We start from the raw sequence: 25,020 nt of genomic DNA, 5'->3' as shown, positions 1-25,020 counted from the left end.
GGAGAAAAGCGGCCTCCTGGCAGGAAAAGAAGGGAGAAAAAGGTGCATTGCCACTAAAGAACCAGAAAGGCCAATAGTTTTTGCAGTGGGTCGGTTTAACCGAAAGGCGGTTTCCTTTTCCTCCATTTGCTGGGTCCCAATTGGAAGCGCACTGCGCGCCCCGCGCCGCGCTCTCGGCCGGGCTCGACGTGGGGGCGGGGAAGTAGGGCTGGGAAGGGGCGGGGGCGGGCGCGGGCGCGCTCCGGCTCTCCTCCTGCGCAGCGTCCCGTCACGTAGGGGGCGGGGCGGCTATATTACGTGCGCGGCACCGCCCCTGCGAGAGGACGTTGCGTGCTCGCTCGCGCCAGGCGAGTCTCCGCGTCTCCCTCGCGAACTCGGTGAAAGGAATTGGCGCCGTTCGACAACCAGGCGGGTCCGCTCTGCAGCACGAACCCATCTCCAGCCGCAGCTGCCGCCGCCACCAGTGGCCGAGGGAGCGGAGCCGAGGTTGAACCAGCACCCAGCGGTGAATCGGGGCCCTCACCATGAGTTCCTCGCCTGTTAATGTAAAAAAGCTGAAGGTGTCGGAGTTGAAAGAGGAGCTCAAGAAGCGGCGCCTTTCCGACAAGGGTCTCAAGGCCGAGCTCATGGATCGACTCCAGGCTGCGCTGGACGACGAGGAGGCCGGAGGCCGCCCCGCCATGGAGCCCGGGAACGGCAGCCTAGACCTGGGCGGGGATTCCGCCGGGCGCTCGGGAGCAGGCCTCGAGCAGGAGGCCGCGGCCGGAGGCGACGAGGAGGAGGAAGAGGAGGAAGAAGGGATTGCCGCGCTGGACGGCGACCAGATGGAGCTAGGGGAGGAGAACGGGGCCGCGGGGGCGGCCGACTCGGGCCCGATGGAGGAGGAGGAGGCCGCCTCGGAAGACGAGAACGGCGACGATCAGGGTTTCCAGGAAGGGGAAGACGAGCTCGGAGACGAGGAGGAGGGCGCGGGCGACGAGAACGGGCACGGGGAGCAGCAGCCTCAACCGCCGGCGACGCCGCAGCAACAGCCCCCACAGCAGCGCGGGGCCGCCAAGGAGGCCGCGGGGAAGAGCAGCGGCCCCACCTCGCTGTTCGCGGTGACGGTGGCGCCGCCCGGGGCGAGGCAGGGCCAGCAGCAGGCGGGAGGTAAGAAGAAGGCGGAAGGCGGCGGAGGCGGCGGTCGCCCCGGGGCTCCGGCGGCGGGTGAGTGCTGCGTTGTACGTTGCGCGCGGCGGGAGGCCCGCGTGGGGTGGGGACCGTGCCCCAGGCTTGCCGGAGCCCCGCAGGGGGAGGGAGCCCCGGGCGGGGGCCGCGGCGCGGTGGGGGAGGGGCGTGGGGAATCCCGGATTAGCCGAGAGGCCTCGGGCTCGGTGTGACGGTGATGGCAGTGCCTCCATTATGTGGCTCGGGAGCCGGGGTGGGGGGGGAGCTGCAGCTGCCGCTGTGGGGGGAGGAGCCGCGGGAGGGGAGGGAGCCCCGTCGGCCCGCTGTGGCGCCGCCGCGCTGCGTGCGCGCGGTGCGGGCACATGTCGGGGGGGGGGGGGGGGAAAGGCCCGAGGTCCCGGGGCGGGCGCGCTTTGGCGGCTCATCGCCGCGGTATTGTGCAAGGAGCGCAGGGGCTCGGCGTGACGTCACTTCCGGCGGGAGGAGCCCGGCGCGGAGAGTGGGGCGGAAGATCAGTACAATGCGGCGGCGGGGCGCGCGGGCCTGGGTGGAGTGGGGGAGGGGAGGGCGGGCTGCGCCAGCCCCGCTGGGCCCCTCCCCCCTTCCTGAACTCTCGTCGGGGTGCACGTGGGCTCCAGGCTTGGTCCGCGCTCTTTTTCTTTGGCTTTCTCGAATTGTTGAGTAGACTGGTAAAATTAGTAAGGTCTTTAGACTGCGTCACTAACCTCCAGTCCAATTCCAAGCTGATTGTTCTTTGAATTTACGTTTGGTTCGTCGATTAAAAGGGCCTAAACAAATAACCGGGTGAAGTCGAGCGCTTTTGCGCCTTGAAATAAAAAGGCGGTGGGTTATTTTGTATTGTTTTGATTTTAGTGGTTTTTTTTTTTAAACTTTTTGCGACTTGGCCTCAAAGGGTGTTGTGTGTTATAGGAGACGGCAAAACAGAACAGAAAGGCGGAGATAAAAAGAGAGGTGTTAAAAGACCTCGAGAAGATCATGGCCGAGGATATTTTGAGTACATTGAAGAAAACAAGTACAGCAGGTACAGGATACGAATCTAGTTTTGCTTGTATCCATTCTTCATGCGTTGGTAGGACAAGCTGTATCAGGAGACAATTCTATCTTTCAGAGCCAAGTCTCCTCAGCCACCTGTTGAAGAAGAAGATGAGCACTTCGATGACACAGTGGTTTGTCTTGATACTTGTAAGTGAAGCTGATTCTTTCCCCTTCCCCCCCAGTTATTGAATACAGTGGTTTTTTGGTTCCAAATGTTAGAAAGCAATGTATGTTGAACTTAAGAAAGCTTGGGTTAGTGTTTTTTAAAGGCAGGAACATAATGACTTCTGTTTTAGATTGCGGTAGTATTTAATGTTTAGTACGGCTTCACTTGTATTGATAATTTAACAGGCTCTAGAAATTTGATAACATTTTATGATTTGAAAACTCATTCTTAATGCCAATTTTTGACTAACAGAAACTTGTACAACTACTTATCACTAGTCCTTATAAGGGTTCTACAATAATTTCTTTTGTGTGTGGAATTATATTAAGTGAGCTATTTGGGCTTGTTAAATATTTACTAATTACTTTTCCCATTAGCACACAAGTATATTCCCTATTCTAAAAGATTGTAATATTACTTTTTCAATAACTGCTCTTTTGTTCTCAATTCCAGTTCAGTAGCTGCTGCTTTAACATAAGTTGATTTCTTCCAAAGACCTGGGGCAGCAGCAGTGGGCTATCACTGGGCCACTAGCTTTCTTCAGCAGCGAATGGTATCAATGGCAGCGCTGTAAATACTGCTACTTTACCCAGTTGGGCTGCAATTGAGTATGAGGAAGTATTGCAAACCTCTAAGTGGGCCTTGGCTGTCAGATTTGTATTTTTTAATTATAAAAGAATTATGTTGATTTAGTGTTTAGTCAGAATGCACAACTCTTTGAGATGAATAGAACAAAGGGTAGAATATAAGTTCTTGTAGGTAAGGTAACTGTTCCATTAGCTAACAAGAGTTGAAGCTTAGATTTCTCACGTTTTCCTTGTATGATTTATAAGTGTTAAGTATAAAACTTGATTTCTTACTGAATACCCCTTACAGGTAGTCCTAAAATAAAATGGCGAAGTAGTTGATTTGAAAGTTTTTGTGTCAAATTCAGTTGCTTAAATATAAAATTGCTAGAAATAGCAAGGTTCTGAAGCAGTGATTCAGAAAGGTAACAATATTACATAGGAATTGAGTTTTTAGTGCCTGTCACCTAGGAGTATCAGTTTATTAAGTGTGATAATGGGTTTAAACACACTTGGCTAAATTCTATCAATGATGGTCAGAAATTTTAGGAACAAAACTTTTTTAAGGAGAATTCTAAACAGGAGATTAAACTCATCAATAAAAACTAAATAAAACTGCTTTCTAACTTGAGATTAACTGTCTTGTCAAGTGAGAACACTTTGAGAAAATACATGTTAATGAGCTAGTGACCCAAAGATAGCTAGGTTAAAGACGATTTGGATAATCCAGGAAGTGGTTAATCCCTAATTGTTATAACTGGAAAGCTTGGGGAAAAGGGGACCTAAAATGCTGTAGTAACACCTTTAGATGACCAGGTTAGTAGGTGGAGGATGCACAAGTTGTAGGAAAGAATTCAGGACCTGGAACCTGGGTGTTGAGTTACAAAGTGCAGGATCAACAGCTCATACTCTTTATTTTAAAATATTGGTCGTGGCCTCCCTTCAGTTTTATTGTGGCACTGGTAAATTCTACCTGGTTCTGGCATGCTTCACTTTGATTTCCTGCTATCCTCTACTGCTTGCCTCTAAATCAAGGTAAAGAGCAGAGCAGGTATGTATTGTCACATTGTCTCAATTTTACTTAACACATTAAGCCTTCATTAATTTAATAGGCAGTTTACTTTAGTACATAAGTGACTTGGTGGGAGTGGGGCTTAAACTGAGAGTTGGAGCAGCATGATATCAAAACTTTTCTGCAGCATTAAAGTACATGTAAAAACTTAACCAAATTTTGTCTACATAGCAGAAATATATATTAGATGTCAAAAGGATAATTGGCATTTTATATAATTACAGATAATTGTGATCTACATTTTAAAATATCAAGAGATCGCCTCAGCGCTTCTTCCCTTACTATGGAGAGTTTTGCTTTTCTTTGGGCTGGAGGAAGGGCATCTTATGGTGTGTCAAAAGGCAAAGTCTGCTTTGAGATGAAGGTAAATTCAGTTTTGTGCCCCAACACCTCCCCAACCTTTTAATCATGTACGTGAAAAGGCCGTCAAGGTGTTATTAAAAATTGGTCAAATTTCTGGTTTTGTTGGGAAGAAACCATGTTAAAACACTTGAGTTAACTAAGAATTGAGAGTATAATTTAAAAACACAAACTTTAAAAACAGCTAATTGAAACTTTTTCAGCTTTGAGTTTAAAAAGTGCTCACATCACTTTAAAGTTCTTGTAAATAAGGAGAATGGAATTGGAAAAGAATATAGAATTGGGTGTTTCTTCCCCAAATAAAGTAACCCAGGATTTAGGAGTTTATTTTTCTTGATTTACAGTTTGGTTTAATGATTTTCCTTTCAGGTTACAGAGAAGATCCCAGTAAGGCATTTATATACTAAAGATATTGACATACATGAAGTTCGAATTGGCTGGTCACTGACTACAAGTGGAATGTTGCTTGGTAAAGTTTGCATTTGAGTACTGAAGTCTCTGATTAGGGTCTGATTTCAGTTAACTATAGTTAGAAGGCCTTCTAAATCTTTATCTACTTTTATCCTTTCTGTTAGTATTTTACAGATGAGTAATGCTAGCATGTACCAGACAAGCTGAATTTTAGCTTTTTTGTAACTGATTTTTTTAAATTTAGGACATGGTTAAATCTTATCCATAATTTGTTAGATTTATTTATATATTTATATTCAAGCTCGCTCTGGTCATTTCTACATCTGGTAAATAAGTCCAAGTTTGTTAGGTTATGTGCACCTCGCATTTAAATAATAAAAATAGTGGACCTTTGGACTGTTTAAAAAATATCAGCTTCATGCAAGTTATTTTCTTAGGTGAAGAAGAATTTTCGTATGGGTATTCTCTAAAAGGAATAAAAACATGCAACTGTGAGACAGAAGATTATGGAGAGAAGTTTGATGAAAATGATGTTATTACATGTTTTGCTGTAAGTTATTGCTAAAGTTCTATATATAAAAAATTAACATCTGTCAGCTGTTAGTATGATAGATAAAAATGCATGCACTGGTTTTGAGTTAAAGACTGGTAGAAGGTGAACTGGAAAAATAAAGGAAATTTTTAGGGAAGCATTTTGACAAACTGAAACACAGAATTGGCCTGAAAAATCTAATCCATCATCTGGGCCAACATTTTTGATTCTGTATGTGTTTCATTGTAATGTTCAAAAAGCTTTTAGCATTTAACCTATAAATGTATTTTCTAAAGGTATGCCTACTCCTTATTGGAATTTTGATATTTGGGAAGCTTATAGGAAACAGATTGGAACTGGTAAAAATTTTTTTTTATTGTTTAACAGAATTTTGAAAATGATGAAGTAGAACTCTCCTATGCTAAGAATGGACAAGATCTTGGTGTTGCCTTCAAAATTAGTAAGGAAGTTCTTGCTGGACGGCCACTCTTTCCACATGTTCTCTGCCACAACTGTGCAGTTGAATTTAATTTTGGTCAGAAGGAAAAGCCATATTTTCCAATACCTGAAGACTATACTTTTATCCAAAATGTCCCCTTAGAGGATCGAGTTAGAGGACCAAAGGGGCCTGAAGAGAAGAAAGATTGTGAAGTGAGTCATTTTGTTTTTTGTAAATAATGGTATTTGAAGATTGCTTTTGTTTGACAAAAATAATATTTGGAAGAGCTGGATGATTAGTGTTTAATTTGCTTTCAAATGTTACAACTTGCTGTTAGCCAATGATTTATCTTTTTCTTTTATATAGAGTAGTAAACTTTGCACAGACAAATCTTCATGTGTTGTCTGAAAATTTGGATGTATTTAGAAATAACATTTTTTTTTTTCACTATAGGTTGTGATGATGATTGGCTTGCCAGGAGCTGGGAAAACTACCTGGGTGACTAAACATGCAGCTGAAAATCCTGGTAAATACAACATTCTTGGAACAAATACAATTATGGATAAAATGATGGTAAGTAGTAAAATGTTTTGAGGCCCTGATATCAGCATTTAAAGGAGGTCCAAAAAAGGGATTGGGGATGTAGCTCAGTGGGAGTCCTTGCCAAGTATGTGCAAGGTCCTGGTTTTGATCCCTAGCACCTCAATAAGTAAATTGTTTTAAAAAAAAAAAAGTAGACCTAGAAGGTGTTTTGTGTAACCACTTGTTTTATCTGTTTTGTTAATATCTTTCAGATAAGGGTATGGGCACAACTAAATTAATGGAAATTTCCATTAGCTCTGTTCTGTAAGATAAGTTGCTTTCTAGTTGATAGGTATAATTGTCTTTTCCATAGATGATTTTTTTCTTAACCCTCGTAACAGCAGCGAAAAGAATTCAGTGGCATGTGGTCTTGTTACATGATAAAAGTACCACTTCTTGATATTAGTAAGGGAAAGACAATGTTCATTTATTTTTCTTCCTATATAGATCTAAACTGGTTAAACACATGACTTGATTCACAAATTCAAATTTTAAATTTTAAAAATAGGTGGCAGGTTTTAAGAAGCAAATGGCAGATACTGGAAAACTGAACACACTGTTGCAAAGAGCCCCACAGTGTCTTGGAAAGTTTATTGAGATTGCTGCCCGTAAGAAGCGAAATTTCATTCTGGATCAGGTGAGTTGTGACTTGGAAGTTTAAAAAATGTTAACGGATAACTTGGTTTGTTGTGGAATTAATGTTTAAGGTTATAAACTTATTTTTTTCCCCCACAAGACAAATGTATCTGCTGCTGCCCAGAGGAGAAAAATGTGCCTGTTTGCAGGTTTCCAACGAAAAGCTGTTGTAGTTTGTCCAAAAGATGAAGACTATAAGCAGAGAACACAGAAGAAAGCAGAAGTAGAGGGGAAAGACCTACCAGAGCATGCAGTCCTTAAAATGAAAGGCATGGAATTTAATTTTGTTTCTATCTTGTTTTGTGATTCATATCTGAAAAATTAATATTTCGTCAGTACTCGTTTTAGAACTTGCATTAACCGTTGGAAATATAAATGTATTTGGCCTGTTGTAATTATTTTTAGAAAACTTAACTACTAAACCTTGAGTAGATACAGTAATCTGTTAAGATTTTTAAGCTGTTCAGGAATTGAAAGTTCTAGGATTAAAGGTACTTGGCAGTGAATTTCTGACTTTAATTTATTCTCTCTCGGCAGGAAACTTTACTCTGCCAGAAGTGGCCGAGTGCTTCGATGAAATAACCTATGTTGAACTTCAGAAGGAAGAAGCCCAAAAACTTCTGGAGCAATATAAGGAAGAAAGCAAAAAGGCACTTCCACCAGAAAAGAAACAGAATACTGGCTCAAAGAAGAGCAATAAAAACAAGAGTGGCAAGAACCAGTTTAACAGAGGTGGTGGCCACAGAGGACGTGGAGGATTCAATATGCGTGGTGGAAACTTCAGGGGAGGAGGCAAGTTAAATTTGAGTATTGTGTTTTAATTCAAGATTGAAATGAGAGAATCTTGTAACTTGGGTCTGTAACTTAAACAGAAGTTTGTTCCTCATACTGATTTATGCTGCTATAGTAAGTTTAAAATTTTAATGTGGTTTGATTCTAAACACAACTAGGCTGTGTAAATACTTAAAATTAGGAATGCTTTTTGTCTTCAAATATTGATTACTAAAAATAAGGAATGGGCCAGAAGAGCCCTAAATATTTTGAGTAGGTATAGCACACAGTTAAACTAAACATCTTGTTTTTAGCTCCTGGAAATCGTGGTGGATATAATAGGCGGGGCAACATGCCACAGAGAGGTGGTGGCGGTGGTGGAAGTGGCGGAATTGGCTATCCCTACCCTCGTGGCCCTGTTTTTCCTGGCCGAGGTGGCTACTCAAACAGAGGGAACTACAACAGAGGTGGAATGCCCAACAGAGGGAACTATAACCAGGTAATGATTAAGAGACACTGACAGCTGTAATTTAGTCTGAAAAGTTGTGGGAACCTTACCAAGCAACTAAGGAATGTGGTGTGTTTGCACTGATAAGAGAAAAAATTGGATCTGGTAATAGTAAAATGAATTTATTTAATTTTGCTTTTGAGGTATACTTATTAGCAACAAGTCAGGTGGATTTTTAATAGTTTAAAAATCTCAGAAACCTGCAGAAGGGTGCCCAGAGCTTTTTGTATTTTCCCCAGGTTAATGTCTGACAAATGGTTGAGATTGCCCACCCCAACCCTCCAACCATAACCCCTACAGGTTTGATAAATTCTTGGGTTCAGACTTCTTAGAAGATTTCTGTCCTTTTTGTAGAATTTCAGAGGACGAGGAAACAATCGTGGCTACAAAAATCAATCTCAGGGCTACAACCAGTGGCAGCAGGGTGTAAGTAATTTCTTACATGATTATGTACATTAATTGTATTTTGAGTAAGAATCAGTCCTGAAAAAGATCTTGTCCAGGGATTGAAGTGTTTGTAAACCTTAATAAGGCAATTGTGTTGTTGAAGTTGTAGTCCATAAATAGGTTTGAGTTTGCCGTAACTTATTTTTAATGAAGTAATATTATTTTAATATACAATTCTTTACTAGCCTTAATTGTGTAAACACTAACCAAATCATGATGTGTTTCTTTTTGTAATGTGTATTGGTAAATAATGGGATAATAAAATAAATCTGGTTTGATAGAAATCAGAGGTATGACAAGTATAATTTGTTTCCAGCATTTACTCTGAAATTAGATTCATTGTCATTTCCTAAAAGCAATTTGAGTGGCTTATTGATGTTTTTTTCTTTAAAAAAAAAATTTTCTCTTACAGCAATTCTGGGGTCAGAAGCCATGGAGTCAGCATTATCACCAAGGATATTATTGAATACCCAAATAAAACGAACTGATACATATTTCTCCAAAACCTTCACAAGAAGTCGACTGTTTTCTTTAGTAGGCTAACTTTTTAAACATTCCACAAGAGGAAGTGCCTGCGGGTTCCTTTTTTAGAAGCTTTGTGGGTTGATTTTTTTTTTTTTTTCTTTTCTTTTTTGTACATTTTTAATTGCAGTTTTAAAGTGAATCGTAAGAGAACCTCAGCATTGTGCACGATAAGAGAATGTGTCAGTATTTCAGGGTTCTACATTTTATCTGTAAAATGTGACTTTTTTTTTTATCACAACAAAAGTAAAATGTTGCTTTGTACCTGGTGTCTTTTATTAAGAATTTACTCCCCCATTTCTCACAGAGAATAACAGTCGGGAGTCATTGTCACAATATAATAGAAATGTTAGCAACCAGATTCATGTAAGGACTAAGTGGTCCTCATGAATTGCATTAAGACTCTGTACTGCTCAATATTACACTCCATCCTCTCTCTAGTTTGCTGGGTAGTAGTGGAGGGGATAAGCTAAATAGTAATTTCTGACAAAGACTGGGACGTCTTTTTCTGTTTAAATAACAATGGAATTGGCATAATTGGGAATGAAGCTAAAACTTGGAACCAAGATGGAGAAGATGGAGTGTATGTAGAAGGGCTGTTAAAAATGTAAAACTTGGTTGCATTATTTGTGGAGGCTCAAACTTGTGAAGGTTAAATACCATAAATTTTCCATTTGTTCTGCATTTTGATTCTGAAAAGAAAGCTGGCTTTGCCCATTTCTTATTAAAAAACTTGTTGTAAATCCAGTTGTCTAATGGGATCTATATGAAGTTAGCTATGTCTGTATGCCCTTCTCCCACAAAATACTGTATAACTAGTGTGCTTGTAGTAGTTAACTCCACCATCTTTGTAAGCTAATGAAATTGTGAGTCACCCATTTATATCTTAATTTTTAATCATGTCAGTTCTTGAATGGGTATCTCCTTAGCCTGCTGATTTCTTTTTCTTTCTAAAGAAAGTGGGTGGAGAAATTAATTTAGACGTTTGTTTGCAATAAAAAGAATTCATTTTACTCTTGTTTTGGGATTCTCGCCATCAAGGTTCAAAATCCCTTTATACAACTCCCAAGAGGAGAAATTTTAAGTGTGTGCTTTCTGGACAGCTTATTCTTTACTACTCTGTACTTGGAACATTTAGGTTTTAAAAACTTAAATGTGTACTGATGATTGATAATATGAAGTAAAGTTTGAATTCTTCCCTTCCCCTCCCCCCCAGACGACTTTTAACATTTAATGAGGGGAAAAGGTACTGGCTGGGAGAAGTTTACGCTCACTGTATCATCTTTACGAAATGCTAACGGCTGTCCTCAACTGATAATTTTATATACATATATATGATACATGAAACTCTAGGAACAGATGCTTTTAGAAGCCATCATATGTAAGCCAGTTGTTGATTTCACTACTACACAACACTGCTAACTTAACTGTAGCTATGTGATAACATTAGATCCCCTACTTGTAATTTTATTGGGTTTGCACAGAACACTTAATCTTCTAAAGGACCCTCACTGAAGTGAGGAATCAGGAGTCAAACTGTAGAACTAAAATTTGACTTCAGTGTAGTTTTATTTATTTATTTATTTTTTGGTGTTGTAGGCTGCTTCTGGTAAGTTCAGGTTTGCTGTATTTGAGTGTTTAGGATTTTGTGTTAGCCACTGTAAAATCAGATTTTTTAACTTCATTCCATACTCCTAGGAATTTTTTTGGAACAAATTAGTTTTTAGATGGTGGTGTAGGTTCACTTGAATTTTTGGTATCAAGATATGATCACCATAGAAATACTGAACAATACAAAGTAGTCTCAAAGGTTTCTGTATCTTTAGCGATTATTGCTAGCAATCACTGGCACGAGTTACTTTCCAATATGCATTATGAAGATTGCATATACTTAACCAATAAGGGGAAGATTCAACCTTTAATGCTAGTCATTGTTTAGGTGTCATACAGTTTACTTGTGCCTTTCTAAAGTCTTGGGTACAACTTGTTAAATTGCTTATATTAGGATTAATAATTGCAGCAGGAGAAAATGATCAGATGATACTAGGTAGGCCACCATAGCCCCACAGATTAGGAAGGAGTGGGGACAGATGGAATAAAAATGCTGCTGAATATGTGTTAGAACTTTTAAGAAGCAATTTGATGATTAGGATTGTTTATACTTGTGTGAAAAATAATCTTAGGAAATAGTTAAATTCAGAAAAGGAATGTACCAACTAGGGAAGCAAAGGGGAGAGAAATAGGTAAGTTAATTTCAAGAAATGCCAACTTCTGGCAGGATAGGATCTATAAGTGACTTGGTTTGTCCTTTGCCTCTCCCAGTTCCTGTGTGTGCCACCCCCACCCCCCAAATTGGCAGTCAAGGGGGGAAAAAAACAACAGACTTAGTTCTGTACAAATCCTGTCTGGAGAAAGCTTACTATGACCTTGCTTTTGGTTCAGGGAGTGCTTTTGTGTAGCAAGTTTTGCAGCTCTTATGAAGTAACATGTTGAGACAAAAATGGGTTGGTGGGGTTGGGGATACAACTCAGTGGAATAGGTAGAGCATGTGCTTGCATGTGCAGGGTCCTGGGTTCCATCCCTAGCACCCTTAAAAAAAGTTGGTCAAATGGTAGTACAAAAGTATCAGATTTGTAAGAAAAAGAACTGATGGAAGAGAAAATTAACTGTCAACAAAAAAATTTCTTGGTAGGTTATGTACACTATGATCTCTTTAAAGGCAGTGACCAACTTACAACCTTAGTGACCAGACAGCAAGATAAATCCTGAAGTGGAATATTTCGATGTTAAGTGACAAGGGAGCAGTCTTAAAGACTTTTGAAAGTAATTTTTTTTAGAAATGTAGCTAGTACTACTTCAGAATTTTTTTCATATGGGGATTTTATATTCATGGATAGGGACTATTTAAAATTTGTTCACTTATGTGAATTAGATGCCATTGTTCTATAAACGTATTAATGAACACCTTATCTCAGCACCATATCTAATGGGCTCCATTGCACAAAAACAGTTGGTAGGTTTTTAGCTATTGGCATTCATTTGGATAATAGACGTAACTGTAGATCTGAGAATTGATTTTTTTTTTTTTTTAAGACAAAACTGGAATGAGCTTAAAACAACTTCCCATAATTTCCCTCCACACATAACTAAAATCTTTTTTTTTTTTTTTTTTTTTAATTAAGAGAATGGAACTTGAACCCAAGAATTAGTCACTCCCTAGTCTCCATGATACTCAACTAAATGTTTCCTTTGGGAAGATGAATGCAATATATTGTTTCTAGAGTCATTTTTTTTCCCTCAAATTTTTGAGATGGTTTGAATCTGAAAGTTAATAATTATGCAGCTGAGATAGATTTTGAAAAACAGTTTTTGTTTTTGGTAATAAAAGCAAGAATATATATGTTAAGGGCTGACAATACAGTTTATGTACTGGAACTTGCCTAAACATAAATTATAAAGGAACTGTTAGGAACAGTAATTCTGTTGGAAATAAAAACCACCAATCTTTTAAACCATAAATTGCCTAAGTTAACCCAAAATACTCAGTAAAACTGCAAAACCCTTAATGTGTGGAGACTTAGGAGGACTTTAGCTTGGATTTGGGGCATAGTGTTTATATTAAAAAAAAAAAATTAGCCAGGTTACTGCTTTTTGAGTTTTTAATACTCAGATTTTTTTGCTTATTACTAGTAGTATTATAGGTACCTTTGTAAGAGAACATTAAAAACACTTTATCCATCAAACTAATGCCGGAGTCACCTTCGTTTTAACTTTGGTGTTTAAACCCTTTGAGAACTTGGAAGTGAATTATAGTACTTTTTGAAGTGTAGTATCCCTTTAATATAATTGGATAGGACAACACTAATACTAGAGGTGCCCAGGTATCATTTTGCTAAGCATATGCTAGTTACTTGGTGTTAACACTTGAATCAGTCTCAGATTGTGCAAAACAGGACCATGGAAAATAAAAACTTAGATGGGAAGTAACAAAAAGCTTGGCACTTAATATTGAGAACATTTTAACATCTTTGCTTCTAAGCTGAAAAATACAAGTGATTGATTAAGTTTAACTCATTGCCCTAGGAACTTACTTTATAAGGTTTATATAGTTTATATAGGTTGGAAATTAACAGATTATTAATAAAGCTAACTTTGAATTAATCAGACACCTTTGTATCTTAGGAGGTTCCCAGTGTTGATAAAATAGCATTGAAGATAAGTGATAGGTTAGGACATCAGTGATCCTTGCTTGGTTAGGTGAGATTTTAGTTATTAGTTATTAGGGCCAGGATGTAGTAGTTATTAGGGCAAGGAACATGAGGACGTTACTTTGTAGTTGCCTAATTTCCTTCAGAATATAAACCTGGTTTCTTTTTCATGCCCAGATTTCAGCATACATTTGATGAGGAATGGGAATTTTGGCTTTTCAACAGCTTAATCTGTGGGTACAAGAAACTATATTGTAGTTTGAAGTGATGAGGTAATGACCAATGAGGCTAACCTCTGGAAAATGTCTTAGAAAGGCTTAGTTTCTTTGTTGTACTGTTAAAATCGCCATGCTTGGTGATGGCATAATCACTCATGAGCATGTTCTGTTTGATAATATGCAGTACTGAAAGTTACTCAGGGATTGCAGGCTAAAGAGCTAAAAGCATCTGATACATACTGAGTTTACCTTTTTTTTATTTTCCTTTGACAGTCCCATTTCATTGTATTGGGAAGTAGAATCAGTTTTGCCTAATATATGTGGCAAGCACTTGAAGCATTGCTATAAATAGACATAGCCAGAAATTTAAATGAGGCCATCATCATCAAAGATGGCTAGAAATACATAAGTGTGATGTAAATAGTATTAAAGCCTACAGAGAAGATGAAATTAATACTTAATCAGAGCTTATTTGGCAATTTCTAAAGGTACCTAGTTAAGCAATGGTCATGGACAAGTACAATAATAAAAGGTTCCAACGTACTTAATTTTTTTTTTTTTTTGGAAAAGTATAATAAAGAAAAAATGTGCTGATTTAAATTTCATCTCCTTTTCCTTAGTCTGTCCATGTGAATGTGCTGTGTGGAAGAGTAAAAGGGCCCAACTAAATGTGTTCCAGTGATTCTAATAGGTATTCCAAATTAATTGATGCTTGTATATTTAACAGTTGTTACATTAGGTTTCCGGGATCACCTTAATAAAACTTACTAAAAGATGGGGAAGAATAATTGGTAACCTTGATGTACAGGTTATATAACAAAGTTTCCTAATTTCTCCCTTGAATACCTGAAGTGAAATACTTGGTGTTTTCTTTGCAGTCGATGGTACTGTTGCATAGCTTTATAGGAATACATGCAAAGACCCAAGTCCTTTCCTTCTGTTTAACTTCTTATACAACACATAATATTCTCCCTACTTGTAGCAGTTAATATTTCCAGAGTTCCAATGTGAAATAGGTGTAGGATACTTTTCTGTCCTTAGTTTCCCAAAATCTTTGTTCTTTTTATACTAAATATATAGAAAACCAGGAAAACAGACTTGAGGTCCTTTTGGGTAATGAAGTGATATAAATTCATATTTCAAAGTGTAAAATCAGCTAGAAACTAAATTTTGAACTTAAAAGATTGAAAGAATGGGAAGACTTGGTATGAGCTATGCCGGTCCAGAGCATTTAATCTATTCTAAGTCCAAAGTTATTAAAGACTTGATAAGCTTAGAGGAAATTTATTTTTCCCCCACTATATTCTCCAGAATAATGTCTTCAGGTGAAACAAGAGGACTTGGGTGCAGGTCTAACAGTGTCACTATCAGGATTTGCTCAATGCAATATGGCTCTACTCTTAAAAGTCAACTTAATGGCTTCTAAAGAGCAGGCACCTCAAGGTTTCATGACCATTTCTGTTTTTGAGGAAAAACCATAATAGAAAAATAAACATTTTTTTCAAAAATGAGCTTTGAATTTATGTGGTAAGGCATGTTTTATTTCACATGATTTCATGGTATAGTGCAAGAAACATTTCTATGGAAACCCATCCTTCCTTTAAGAAATCAGTGTGTGCAGAGAATGATAATCCCCTAAGGGTGTGCCATGTAATAGGTGGTTTATTAGAACTTAATTCCTAGAAACACGGCGGAAGAGATGCCACCCTATAGGTTGACCTACACTTAAAGTGAACAAAAGAAATCTTTCGACTATTAATGTAATCAGTGATAACCTCAAGATACTCAGTGTCATCCTTACTCTAGAAAACGGAAGAGTAAGGTGAATGCAGTGGTTGAAAAGCACTCAACTATTTGAAACATTGTAGTGCTCACATTATAAGCTTTAAAATGGAATTCTCTGAAAAATGTCCTCAATGTAATTTATTCCAGCAGCTTTCCCTTATTAAGAAAAAGTCTTAAAACATTTCAAAGTGGAATTTAATGTACAAAACAAGCTGTGTAAAAATACCAGTATTTGGGTGGTAGTGGATATATTATTGACACATTGAACTGCTAATTATTGGAGTATTTTAAGATGCTTCCAAAAATTATTTCATTCTAGAGGACCATTATAAACCAGAGTTATAGCAATTGTTTTAATTTTTCTACTTTCCTCATTAAGGTCTGCTTTACCCAAAGAATAGTGTATATTTTAACATGACTTAAAGGGGTGTTTACCCCATCACAGATTTTTATCTGGGAATAGAAGGATTCAAACCCTATTTGATCCCTAGCTCTTTGCTGAAAAGTGCATAAACAGGAATCCTGAATTTATTATATAGACCTCCTCGCATTATATAATCGAAGCAAAGGGAAACCAGCGATGGAGTTAGAGGTACGTAGACTAAAGAGATGCTTGCAAATACAATAATGGTTCTAGAGTAGTCAAGATTTCTTGTTGCCGAATTCAGTCAATATAAACAAGTTCAGAGAAATAATTTTAAAAGCCCTGAGGTCCTTTTACTGAGTTGGAAAATCGAGTAGTCCAGCCAAAAGGAGGGGTGAGGGAAGGGGGAAATACATAAAGCACTTAGAAAGATTTTCAAAGCAGGTATAATAGATAAGCTACAAAAAGTTTTCAAAACTAATAACTGTAATTCTATTTTAATCAGCTACTTAGCTGGTACCCACTGCTATATCACCTAGTGTGAAATTTTGGAATTATGGAGCAATGGAGGTACGCTGGAAGCTCTCAAGTGGGCGTGGAAGGTAGGTTATTTTGAGCTTAATAAAATTTGCAGTGTGTGAAACTTTGCATCAGGTGTAAACTTGAATCCTATTTTTACTTATTTTGTGCCATACACTTTAGGATACTTAAAAGTGGACTAGGTTCTTAATAGGAAGCAGGCTCTGTGTAGCACATGCCAGTGACCCAGTGAAAGTGCCAACTACTATAAGATAAAGCACAAAGTAGTGTAAGAAGCTAAAGAAAACAGTGATTATAATTCCCAGAAGTTTATTTAGTAAGCAAATGAAAATGGAAAGTTACAGAGGTAGGTCAGAAAGGCATTGTAAATGAAAAAATTTTATTAGAGGCATGGATTCATTTGTAATGGTCAGTGTGCCAGAGATTTGGCAGAACTTCACAGTTAAGAAAATTGTAGAGACTGAGAAGGAAGTGTCAGGGACCATTTTGTAACATCTTGGTAGTTCAAGAAGAATAAATGATCATGTAAATGTATGTACTGGCATTTTAAAAGTAATTCAACTAAATTAAATACTTTTGTAACTTTGTTTTTAATCCAGGTCTCCAGTTTGTGCAGGCATTCTGCTGTGAAAATGAACTGACCTTGTTTAATGGTGAAGTCATTGGAAATTTTACCAATCAAGAGAGGTTTCTCTCTTTGAGGGTAAGATGTAATTGAAGTATGATAGAACTAGGACTTTACTTAATCCAGCTGCCCAGTTTTACAGATTAAATATGTTAGTAAACTGAAGCTATGTACATAGTTGCCCAACCAGTTTGTTAAATATCAGATTATGGATTAGTGCTCAATATTTCCCCCAGTCATTGTTGCCTCTTAAAAACATGGGGGACAATCCCACTGAATTTCTAATTTGATCATGACCAGTTCAAATAATGTAGATTGTTGGTTTGTGCCAGAGAATGGTCAGATTTTACAAGCTCCATTCCAGTAACTTAACTTTTAATGACCCAAGTCGTCTTCATAATGTGTTGGACATCACACAACCTCTGTAATACTGTCTCACAGTGATAGCCATAAGCTGGGGAGGAGGGGGAAAAGCTTTCTGAACAGAACTGAACTAATCTGCACCTTTGCTTTGAAAAAGAATGCAGAACAAGGACTAATACTTTCGAGATATCTCATTTCAGATTCATTTTGATGCATCAAATAGGACCAATAATGGCCATAATCTCCTGGTGTCTTTCCTCTCCACCCCCATTTCTCTTTTTGCATTTAAGAATCTATCAACCTGTTATATTTAATAGATATTTTTCCTCCCTCAGAGACAGAGTGTGGCCATGTTGCCCAGGCTGGTCTTGAACTCTCCTGGGTTCCTTTTTCATGCTCCTGAATAGCTGTGACTACAGATGTATATACCACTGTTCTCATCTTAATAGATTTTCTTAAGTAATGTTGATACGTATTAAACATAAAATAGCTTCATTTCACAAGAAAGGAAGATAGAAAAGTAAATATTGGGAATTTGATTTTTAATAGTGATTTTAACTGGATTGTTTAGTAAAATGTATGATTCTGCAATTCTTTTTCTCTACACCAGCCTTAACATTTTTAAACTATTTTCATATACACCATGTGATTAACTTCAAAACTAATTTCACTTAAAAGTGAAAACCCCTGTATACTTCCAAAGATGCACTGAGAGCAGTTGAAAAGCACGTGATTTTTGTTTTTGTCAGATCTTAAAATCCAAGATTCTGTTTCTTAATCTCAACATTAAACTCATTACTTTTTCCAAGAAAACTTTTCCAGGTATATTAAACATACTGCCAATAAATTCTTCATGTTCTAGATGTGATAACACCCACTATATTGTAACACTTAAGAATGATAATATGCTGGCAGTTAGCAAGTTTTCATACAAGTATAAAAAAAGACTACAACTTAGATATAATTCATTTACTTGATTTTATTGTACATAATATTTTATGTGGTTGGTCCCAGTGTTCACACTGACTTGAGGGAGATGTTTTGGATTTCTATGCTCATAGTTGTTCAGTTGCTGCTGCTGCTGCTGTTGATTTGTTTTCTTTCAGGATCAAGGTGGGTGCTTTCATATAAAATCTGATTTTTAATCCCTTCTCTGGCAATTCTTTCCTGGATTCTTTGCTTTGCATAATTATACCTACAGGGAAACCTTGTAAGAAAAGAAAGGATCAATTACTCACATAAAGTTTCTATAGTAATTTATGGAATTTAACCTGCTCTTTAAAATTTAAAAATGCTTACAGGTGACTGACTACCCAAGGCAAAAATTAAGTGACGTAATTTGGAGTGTTGTTTTTGGGTGGTTTGGTGTCAGAATACTTAGGTGAGTTACATCCATGGAGTATTAGCTGAGCTTAAATGGAATCACATGGTAGTGTATGTTGAACTTTGGTTTGACTTATCTTGTGCAAAAATACATATTTGAAATTTCAGTAGTGAAGAATAAGGGATGATAAACCATTGGGGGAAGGTAAATATTTGAGACCTTTCTAATGAGATTTCTCTGAAAAGAGTGTGCTTTTGAATTTTAGGTAACCTATTAAAACTCATGAAATTTCAGGAATACTTCAAACATACCAACATCCTAAAGTCACCAAGATAAATCCTCCTACTCCAACATCACATGATCTTCTAATTCTACCTGTTGAAAATAAGCATGACCACTATAACTAGAATATAATCATATGTGTATGCATTACAGACTAGGTAATCCATCTTGAAAAACTGCTCAGAGAAATAAACATACTCACTAGTCAACAAAAAATGTCCAAGTCCAGCCACAACAGATCCCAGTGAACCATATAATATCGAATCCCGTGCACAGGGAATGTTTTCAACATCTAAAATTCCTAGGAGCTTAAAGGGCTAGGATAAAATAGAAAAGAACCTAGATTGAACAAGAAAATGTTTTAGTTCAGGTTGAGTTGGCAAAGATTATAACGTGAATACTACTCTGTTATAGAGAGATGAGTATGTGCTATTCAGCAACTTGAATCAGTTTACGTTATCTTTGATTATATAATTATCTTTAAAATTTGAAAACCCTGAAAAGTATTGGCTGATTAGGAGAAATGTATTTTATGAGCTCTTAAAATTATTTAGAGATTTGACTATCACAGCATATATATAAAAGCATAACTTGGGAAACAAAAGTAAATTTAGCTTTAAAACTTGTTATTGAATAGTGTTGTCAGAAATTAAAAAAGCTGTTTAGGCAAACATCCATTGTGGTTTTAACATTTCATGTTAATATGAACATGGGCAATGCATTTCTTCTGATTGCTAGGGTATTTTTTTGCCTGTGAATTGAGTCTGCTGTATTTGATAAGCTGGGAGTCTGCAGAGAGCTGAATTTTTGTCTCAGTTGATTAAAACAACTTCTCTTCCTCCACATTCCATCCCATTTAAGAGTGGGATGTCTCTCTTAATTCTGTATTTCAGGGCTTTTGGGAGAGACAGACATTTAAATTTAACTGACATTTCCGTTAAACCTGGAGGGTTTGGGGTTAGGGTTAGAGAATGTATAAAAGTGCTTAGCAGAGCAGTTAGGGTATAGTAAGTGCTGAGTGTCACCCAAGGGAAAAAAAGTCTTAGAACATGAGAATGATAGCTTTAAGTAACATTGCTTTTTAAAGGAAGTAGCCACCTGTCCATTTAAAGGTTTTCACATTACTAAAGTATAGTGTTGGGGCCATTGTGGGAGGATTCTGTAGGATGAAGAATCCTACAGATAACCATGAAAGCAATGTATTTTGAGGGAAAAGAGCATGAAAGAAATGCATAAAGGACAGGAAGAGGCAAGTTGAAGTCATGATACATAATTGTATTTCCATTTATGTTTGCTTTGGCTCAAGCATCTGCTGGAAAAGACAATGCCTTGGTTCATATTAAAAATTGCTTACTCTTCAGTGATGGTCTTTTGTATTTCTCCTCTCTGCCTCCTGTTTCCCTCTACACTCACCTAATGTGATTGCTTCACGAACAACAGGTAATAGTTTCAGGCATTAAAAACACTGCAGTGTGAATCTTCATATAGAGAGGTTGTGAGGCACTGGGTTCAATCCTCAGCACCACATTTAAAAAAAAAAGTGTCCATCTACAACAAATAAAGTTGGGGATTTGTTCATAGGCTTCTCATTTTGGATTCCTTTTTGTGGTGATGTATGACCCTAGAACACTTGGTATGCAAGCATTTTAAGAATTTGAACAGAATGGAGAATGATAGTTTTTAATAAGTGCTTGAAAATACACCTGCCAAATAAGTAGTGCCCTGAACATTCAGATTTGGGAATGGACGGGAGGAAAGCATACTTTTTTTTGGGGGGGGGGGGAGTTACTGGGGTTTGAATTCCAGGGGTGCTTGACCACTGAGCCACATCCCCAGCCCTTTTTATTTTTTTGATAACCGGGTCTAAGTTGCTCAGGCTGGCCTTGAAGTTGGGATCCTCCTGTCTCAGCCTCCTGAGCTGCTTGATTATAGACATATGCCACTGTCCTGCCAAGTGTTTATATATTTAAGAGGTGAATGGCCCAAGTGAGCCAAAGCTGGTGCTGCTAAACATCTCTCAATAGTTCATCAGCCCCACCTTCAACAAACTATGAACTTGAGAAGCTCAGTTCTAACTAATCTTGTAGAAGTGTAGGGGTTATTACTGCTAGGCCCTTCATATCCATAATACCACAACCTGTGTGATGCTCTGAAACACACTCAAGTAAATATGGAAGTCCAACCCCCAAACCAGTGTCATTTCCACTGTACAAAACTGTCCTTTAACCCATTGATAATGAAACCAAAAGAGTTGGGGAGAAGCATTTTCCAAAAGTCACAAACTTAGGGGGCTATTAAGTCAAATCTTTTGCATTTTGTGCCTGCATGTCAGGCTGAGACAGGAGGATGTCAAGTTCAAAGCCAGCCTCAGCAACCAGGACCCTGTTTCACAATTTAAAAGGGTCAGGATGTGGTTCTGTTGTTTAAGCAACTCTTGAGTTCAGTACCCAAAACAAAATATGGGAAGGATGTTCAAGAATTTAAGACAACTCTGCCTTGCTAGAGAATTCACCACCTCATCAGTAGTTTTGACTGTTGATGACTTCTACATATATATAGTAAGAAAAATACAATAAACCAGTCTTTATGCTAAACTGCCAGGCTGGCCTCAATCTAGATCCCTAGTGCAGTTGCACCTAACTAGATCAGTGTTTTTTCAATGTCGGGGAGCAAATGCAGTCACACAAGCGCTCTTAAAAGACTGAGCTAGACTTTGGTTTGTGCCAGGGATTTGAAGCCAGCAGTGCTTAATCACTGAACCATATCCCCAGACTTTTTTTTAGATGGTCTCACTAAATTGCTGAAGCTAGCTCAGCCCCCACCTCAGCTACTGAGATTAGTTGTATACCACCACACCTGGTTAAACTAATATTTTTAAAGCTTAGATTTAAAGAGCTCTATCAGCTCACTTTGGAACTATTCAGAGTTCTAAAGATTTTTGGATCAAATGGAGCCATATTTGTGTTCATAATTTTTCCTCTTGTAAAGGGTGATGTAGGTGATTGAACACACTAGTCCTTTAACACCTGTGCACTTGATTCCCCTCTGCATACACAAGAACTTCCCTGTCCTTTTCATTTGCATGAGATTTTTCTATTACAATCTTGAAAACAAATTTTTCCCCTTCCCAGGAAACTGAGTTACCTTGGTGTATTTCTCCACTTAAAAACATTTCATTCTTTGCTGACACACTGGACATGAATTTTTTAAAAAAAGACGAAAGGATAACAGGTTTTTGGTTCATGTGGCATGTATCCCTATACTCCAGAGACATCCACTTTGCAAAATCCATCTTATCAGATGGGCAGATAATCATTTTGTTTTTAAATACTTTACTTGGTTCAAAATACAGTAATGCATCCTGGTTTTCTATATCACTGGTCAGTCCTGGCAGCTTTGTTTTTTGTTCTTTCTGCAGACCTTAAATGTTGAAGTGCTGCCCTTTTCTGGAAGATGCTCTCCCTAAATGCTAGTTTGGCATTTAGGGACTGAATTTATGAATCAAAACTTAATTTCTCCTAAGCTTCTATCTCATAATATATCTGCCTACTGATACCTCATACATTTAATAGTTTAATATGAACCTTGATCTTAATATTTCCATAAAAGCATAACGTTTCACCAAACCTTCCTCTTAATGACATCTCTACTCAATTTTCAGGCCTAAAACAATCATCCTTTCATCTTCAAATCCATGTCCACTGTATCTGTAGATCTGTAAGGATCAAAATATGTGCTGAACCTATCAGCTCTCAACTTTATTATACTACCAAACTAACATCTGTCAACAGTATCTTAGGTCTTTTTGCCACTCCTAAAAAATGAGTGACTATCATTTTCTTAACTGTCTTAACACATGCTGCATTACTCCTGGATCTTTACATGGCTGGCTCAGTAAAAGAAATTCTTATTCTTGGTTTCCCCCAGTAGAACGTGAGCTCCATTAAGGACCGGGCCTTTGCCTGTTTTGATGAAGACTGTATCCCTACTAAAGTTTGATGTCAGATACTGTAGAGACTATTGTTTGACTTCATGAATTCACACTTTTTGTGAATAACTATGTACCAAATTTCACATTTTAAAATTTCTCGGACAAGAATGAGGGCAGAGGAAAGTTTTTAAAGGCTAATTCTATCAAGTATAGCTTGATAACTCCCTTTTTTACCTTAGGTTTGCTAATTCTTTCCCTGGGTTGTACTGGAACGATCACTGGTAAACCCTTTTAAAAAAATAACTGCAGGCTTCCTTTTCTGACTTCCTGGGCTGTTAATCAGACATAGTTTATATTACATAAATTTTATCTCTGATGAACTTTGATAGGTATTACTTTTTCATGAACAATTTGTGGGTCATATTTTCCCTCCACAAATCTGAAGATGCTCAGGTTAAAGGTTTGTAACCACTTTTCACTCACTGACTATGCTGTTTTTTTTCTTTGCCACTGATGAGTCAATTAAATAGGTTCATATTTATCACTTAAAAGACATAGGTTAACAGGACATGGTAGTGCATACCTGTTAACACCAACTACTAGGGGGGCTGAAGTCAGCCTGGGCGACTTATTGAGACTATCTGAAAATACTGTAATGATAAAGCTAGGTATAAAATGACAGAGGAGGTAGGGAAACACCGCAGTCTACTTTGGGGAGTCTCATGAGAGACCATTTTAAGGAGACAGAACCTGGTTCAGCTTTACTACACCAAGAACTTGGATTTTACCCTGAAAAGAAACGGGCTATTAGGACTCGATTTTAAACGGGGTGAAACTGTCCTACGTACACCAAGGGAGGCTCTAGCAAAAATGACAACCGTGGAAGGTGGACTAAAGAGGGGAGAGCGACAAGAAACAGGGATCCAGCTAGGCAGGTTACTGGTTACACACAACGTTGCATACTGCCATGTGGTCCAGAGAAAGCTAATGGGACCCTCCTCCCGCCTCCTTCATCTGACCTTCCCGCTCTGGACATAAATGAACCGGAATATAACCAAGTTTTCATTCCTTAACATTTACTGATTCTCTATGTTTAATGTGTAGACTACTACATTTAAGACAAGGCACCTGTCCTCCGAGCATTTTAATCTTTTTACTAGTAACATTTACAAGCAAAATTCAATGTAACGTCCTGTCAGCAAAATTTTGTCAAAGGATTCAGTGTGAGCTGTTTCATAACAACCTGCAAATAAGTCAATACTGCTGGTCACTTCCCCCTCTTTTTGGTCAGTGCTATCCTGGCCACTAAGTGTTGGGGCTCGGGGGAGGACTAGCGGTAGCTGTGATGGTTTCTAGCACTCGCCTGGCGGAGAGACCAGGGAACCGTGCTCCAAGACTAGGACCCTCAGGATGCCGTGTCCTTACGCGCTGCCCGCCCCACTCCCGCTTCTGCGGTCGCGAGCCCCGCCACCCCCGCGTTGCGTTACCTTCCCCTTCCCGGGCTCGCCCGGCTCCCGTACCGCCGCCATGGGGACCAGTCGGCTCCTCCAGCCCCACCTTGCGTCCGCCCGGGGCCTCCCGAGCGGAAGCCAGACCAACCGCGCCCCGCCCGCCGGCTCCCGCCCGCCCCCGCGCGCCGGCCGCCATTTTAGGGAATGTTCTTAATGCTACGCAGAGGCCCTGTTGGCGCCTCGGCCGCAACCTCCTTTGTTCAATTGGACGGGTTACGCTGTCTTCCCAGTCCGGCAACCAGCTCGCAGGGCCTGGAGTGTGGGAGGTGGCGGGCTGGCGAACCATCTCCGGCTCACGGCTGCCAGGAGCGGGGGGCGGATTGGAACCTGACTCAGCGACGCAGCTCTTCTTCCCGCCTCCGCCTAACCGCCATTTTTAACCGTTGCTGCGCGCGCTTTCTCAGGCACGCGGGTGCTGGGCGCGCGTCGAGGGCGGTTCGCGGCCGAGGGAGCGCGCGCGCCGCCGCGGCTTTGTCCTGCGGGGCGGGCCCCTAGCAGCGGTTGGCTGAGCCCAACGCGCCCCCAGTCGGGTCTCCGGCCCGGAAGTCGCCTTTCGGTAGCTCGGCGGCCTTCGTCCCCTACGTGTCCTTTGTCCTTCCGGCCCCAGAACAAGCCCCTCGGTGCCACCGGCTGC

General features: G+C 39.3%; 2 protein-coding genes across 5 annotated transcripts; one reads left to right on the top strand and one right to left on the bottom strand.

Annotated features, from left to right (window-relative positions):
* Positions 1-446: 446 nt before the first annotated feature.
* Positions 447-17,834, top strand: HNRNPU (heterogeneous nuclear ribonucleoprotein U). 4 transcript variants are annotated; one of them, XR_013758394.1, is made up of 16 exons: positions 447-1,206; positions 2,098-2,209; positions 2,297-2,370; positions 4,252-4,391; positions 4,757-4,856; positions 5,236-5,348; positions 5,718-5,981; positions 6,223-6,342; positions 6,860-6,988; positions 7,088-7,256; positions 7,525-7,779; positions 8,073-8,257; positions 8,621-8,692; positions 14,282-14,352; positions 16,316-16,412; positions 16,950-17,834. XR_013758394.1 is itself a non-coding variant. In XM_079107598.1 (14 exons), exons 1-14 carry the CDS (start codon positions 525-527, stop codon positions 14,327-14,329), a joined length of 2,463 nt encoding a protein of 820 aa, XP_078963724.1. In that variant the 5' UTR covers positions 447-524; the 3' UTR covers positions 14,330-14,437. The 4 variants fall into 4 exon arrangements, 3 of the variants coding, with proteins under 3 accessions (XP_078963724.1, XP_078963725.1, XP_078963723.1); XM_079107598.1 differs by lacking the exons at positions 16,316-16,412; positions 16,950-17,834 and having other exon boundaries at positions 14,282-14,437; XM_079107599.1 differs by lacking the exons at positions 14,282-14,352; positions 16,316-16,412; positions 16,950-17,834 and adding an exon at positions 9,126-9,499 and having other exon boundaries at positions 447-1,149.
* Positions 17,835-18,302: 468 nt separating this feature from the next.
* On the bottom strand, positions 18,303-24,780 carry COX20 (cytochrome c oxidase assembly factor COX20). Its single transcript, XM_079107600.1, has 4 exons — positions 24,363-24,780; positions 19,147-19,261; positions 18,974-19,037; positions 18,303-18,545 (listed from the first exon to the last, which is right to left on the bottom strand). Exons 1-4 carry the CDS (start codon positions 24,402-24,404, stop codon positions 18,404-18,406), a joined length of 363 nt encoding a protein of 120 aa, XP_078963726.1. The 5' UTR covers positions 24,405-24,780; the 3' UTR covers positions 18,303-18,403.
* Between the last annotated feature and the right edge of the window lie 240 nt (positions 24,781-25,020).

The sequence above is a fragment of the Sciurus vulgaris genome (genome assembly GCF_902686455.1).
Source record: "Sciurus vulgaris genome assembly, chromosome: 12".
Taxonomy (NCBI): domain Eukaryota; kingdom Metazoa; phylum Chordata; class Mammalia; order Rodentia; family Sciuridae; genus Sciurus; species Sciurus vulgaris.
This window is presented reverse-complemented; position numbering and strand designations above follow the sequence as displayed.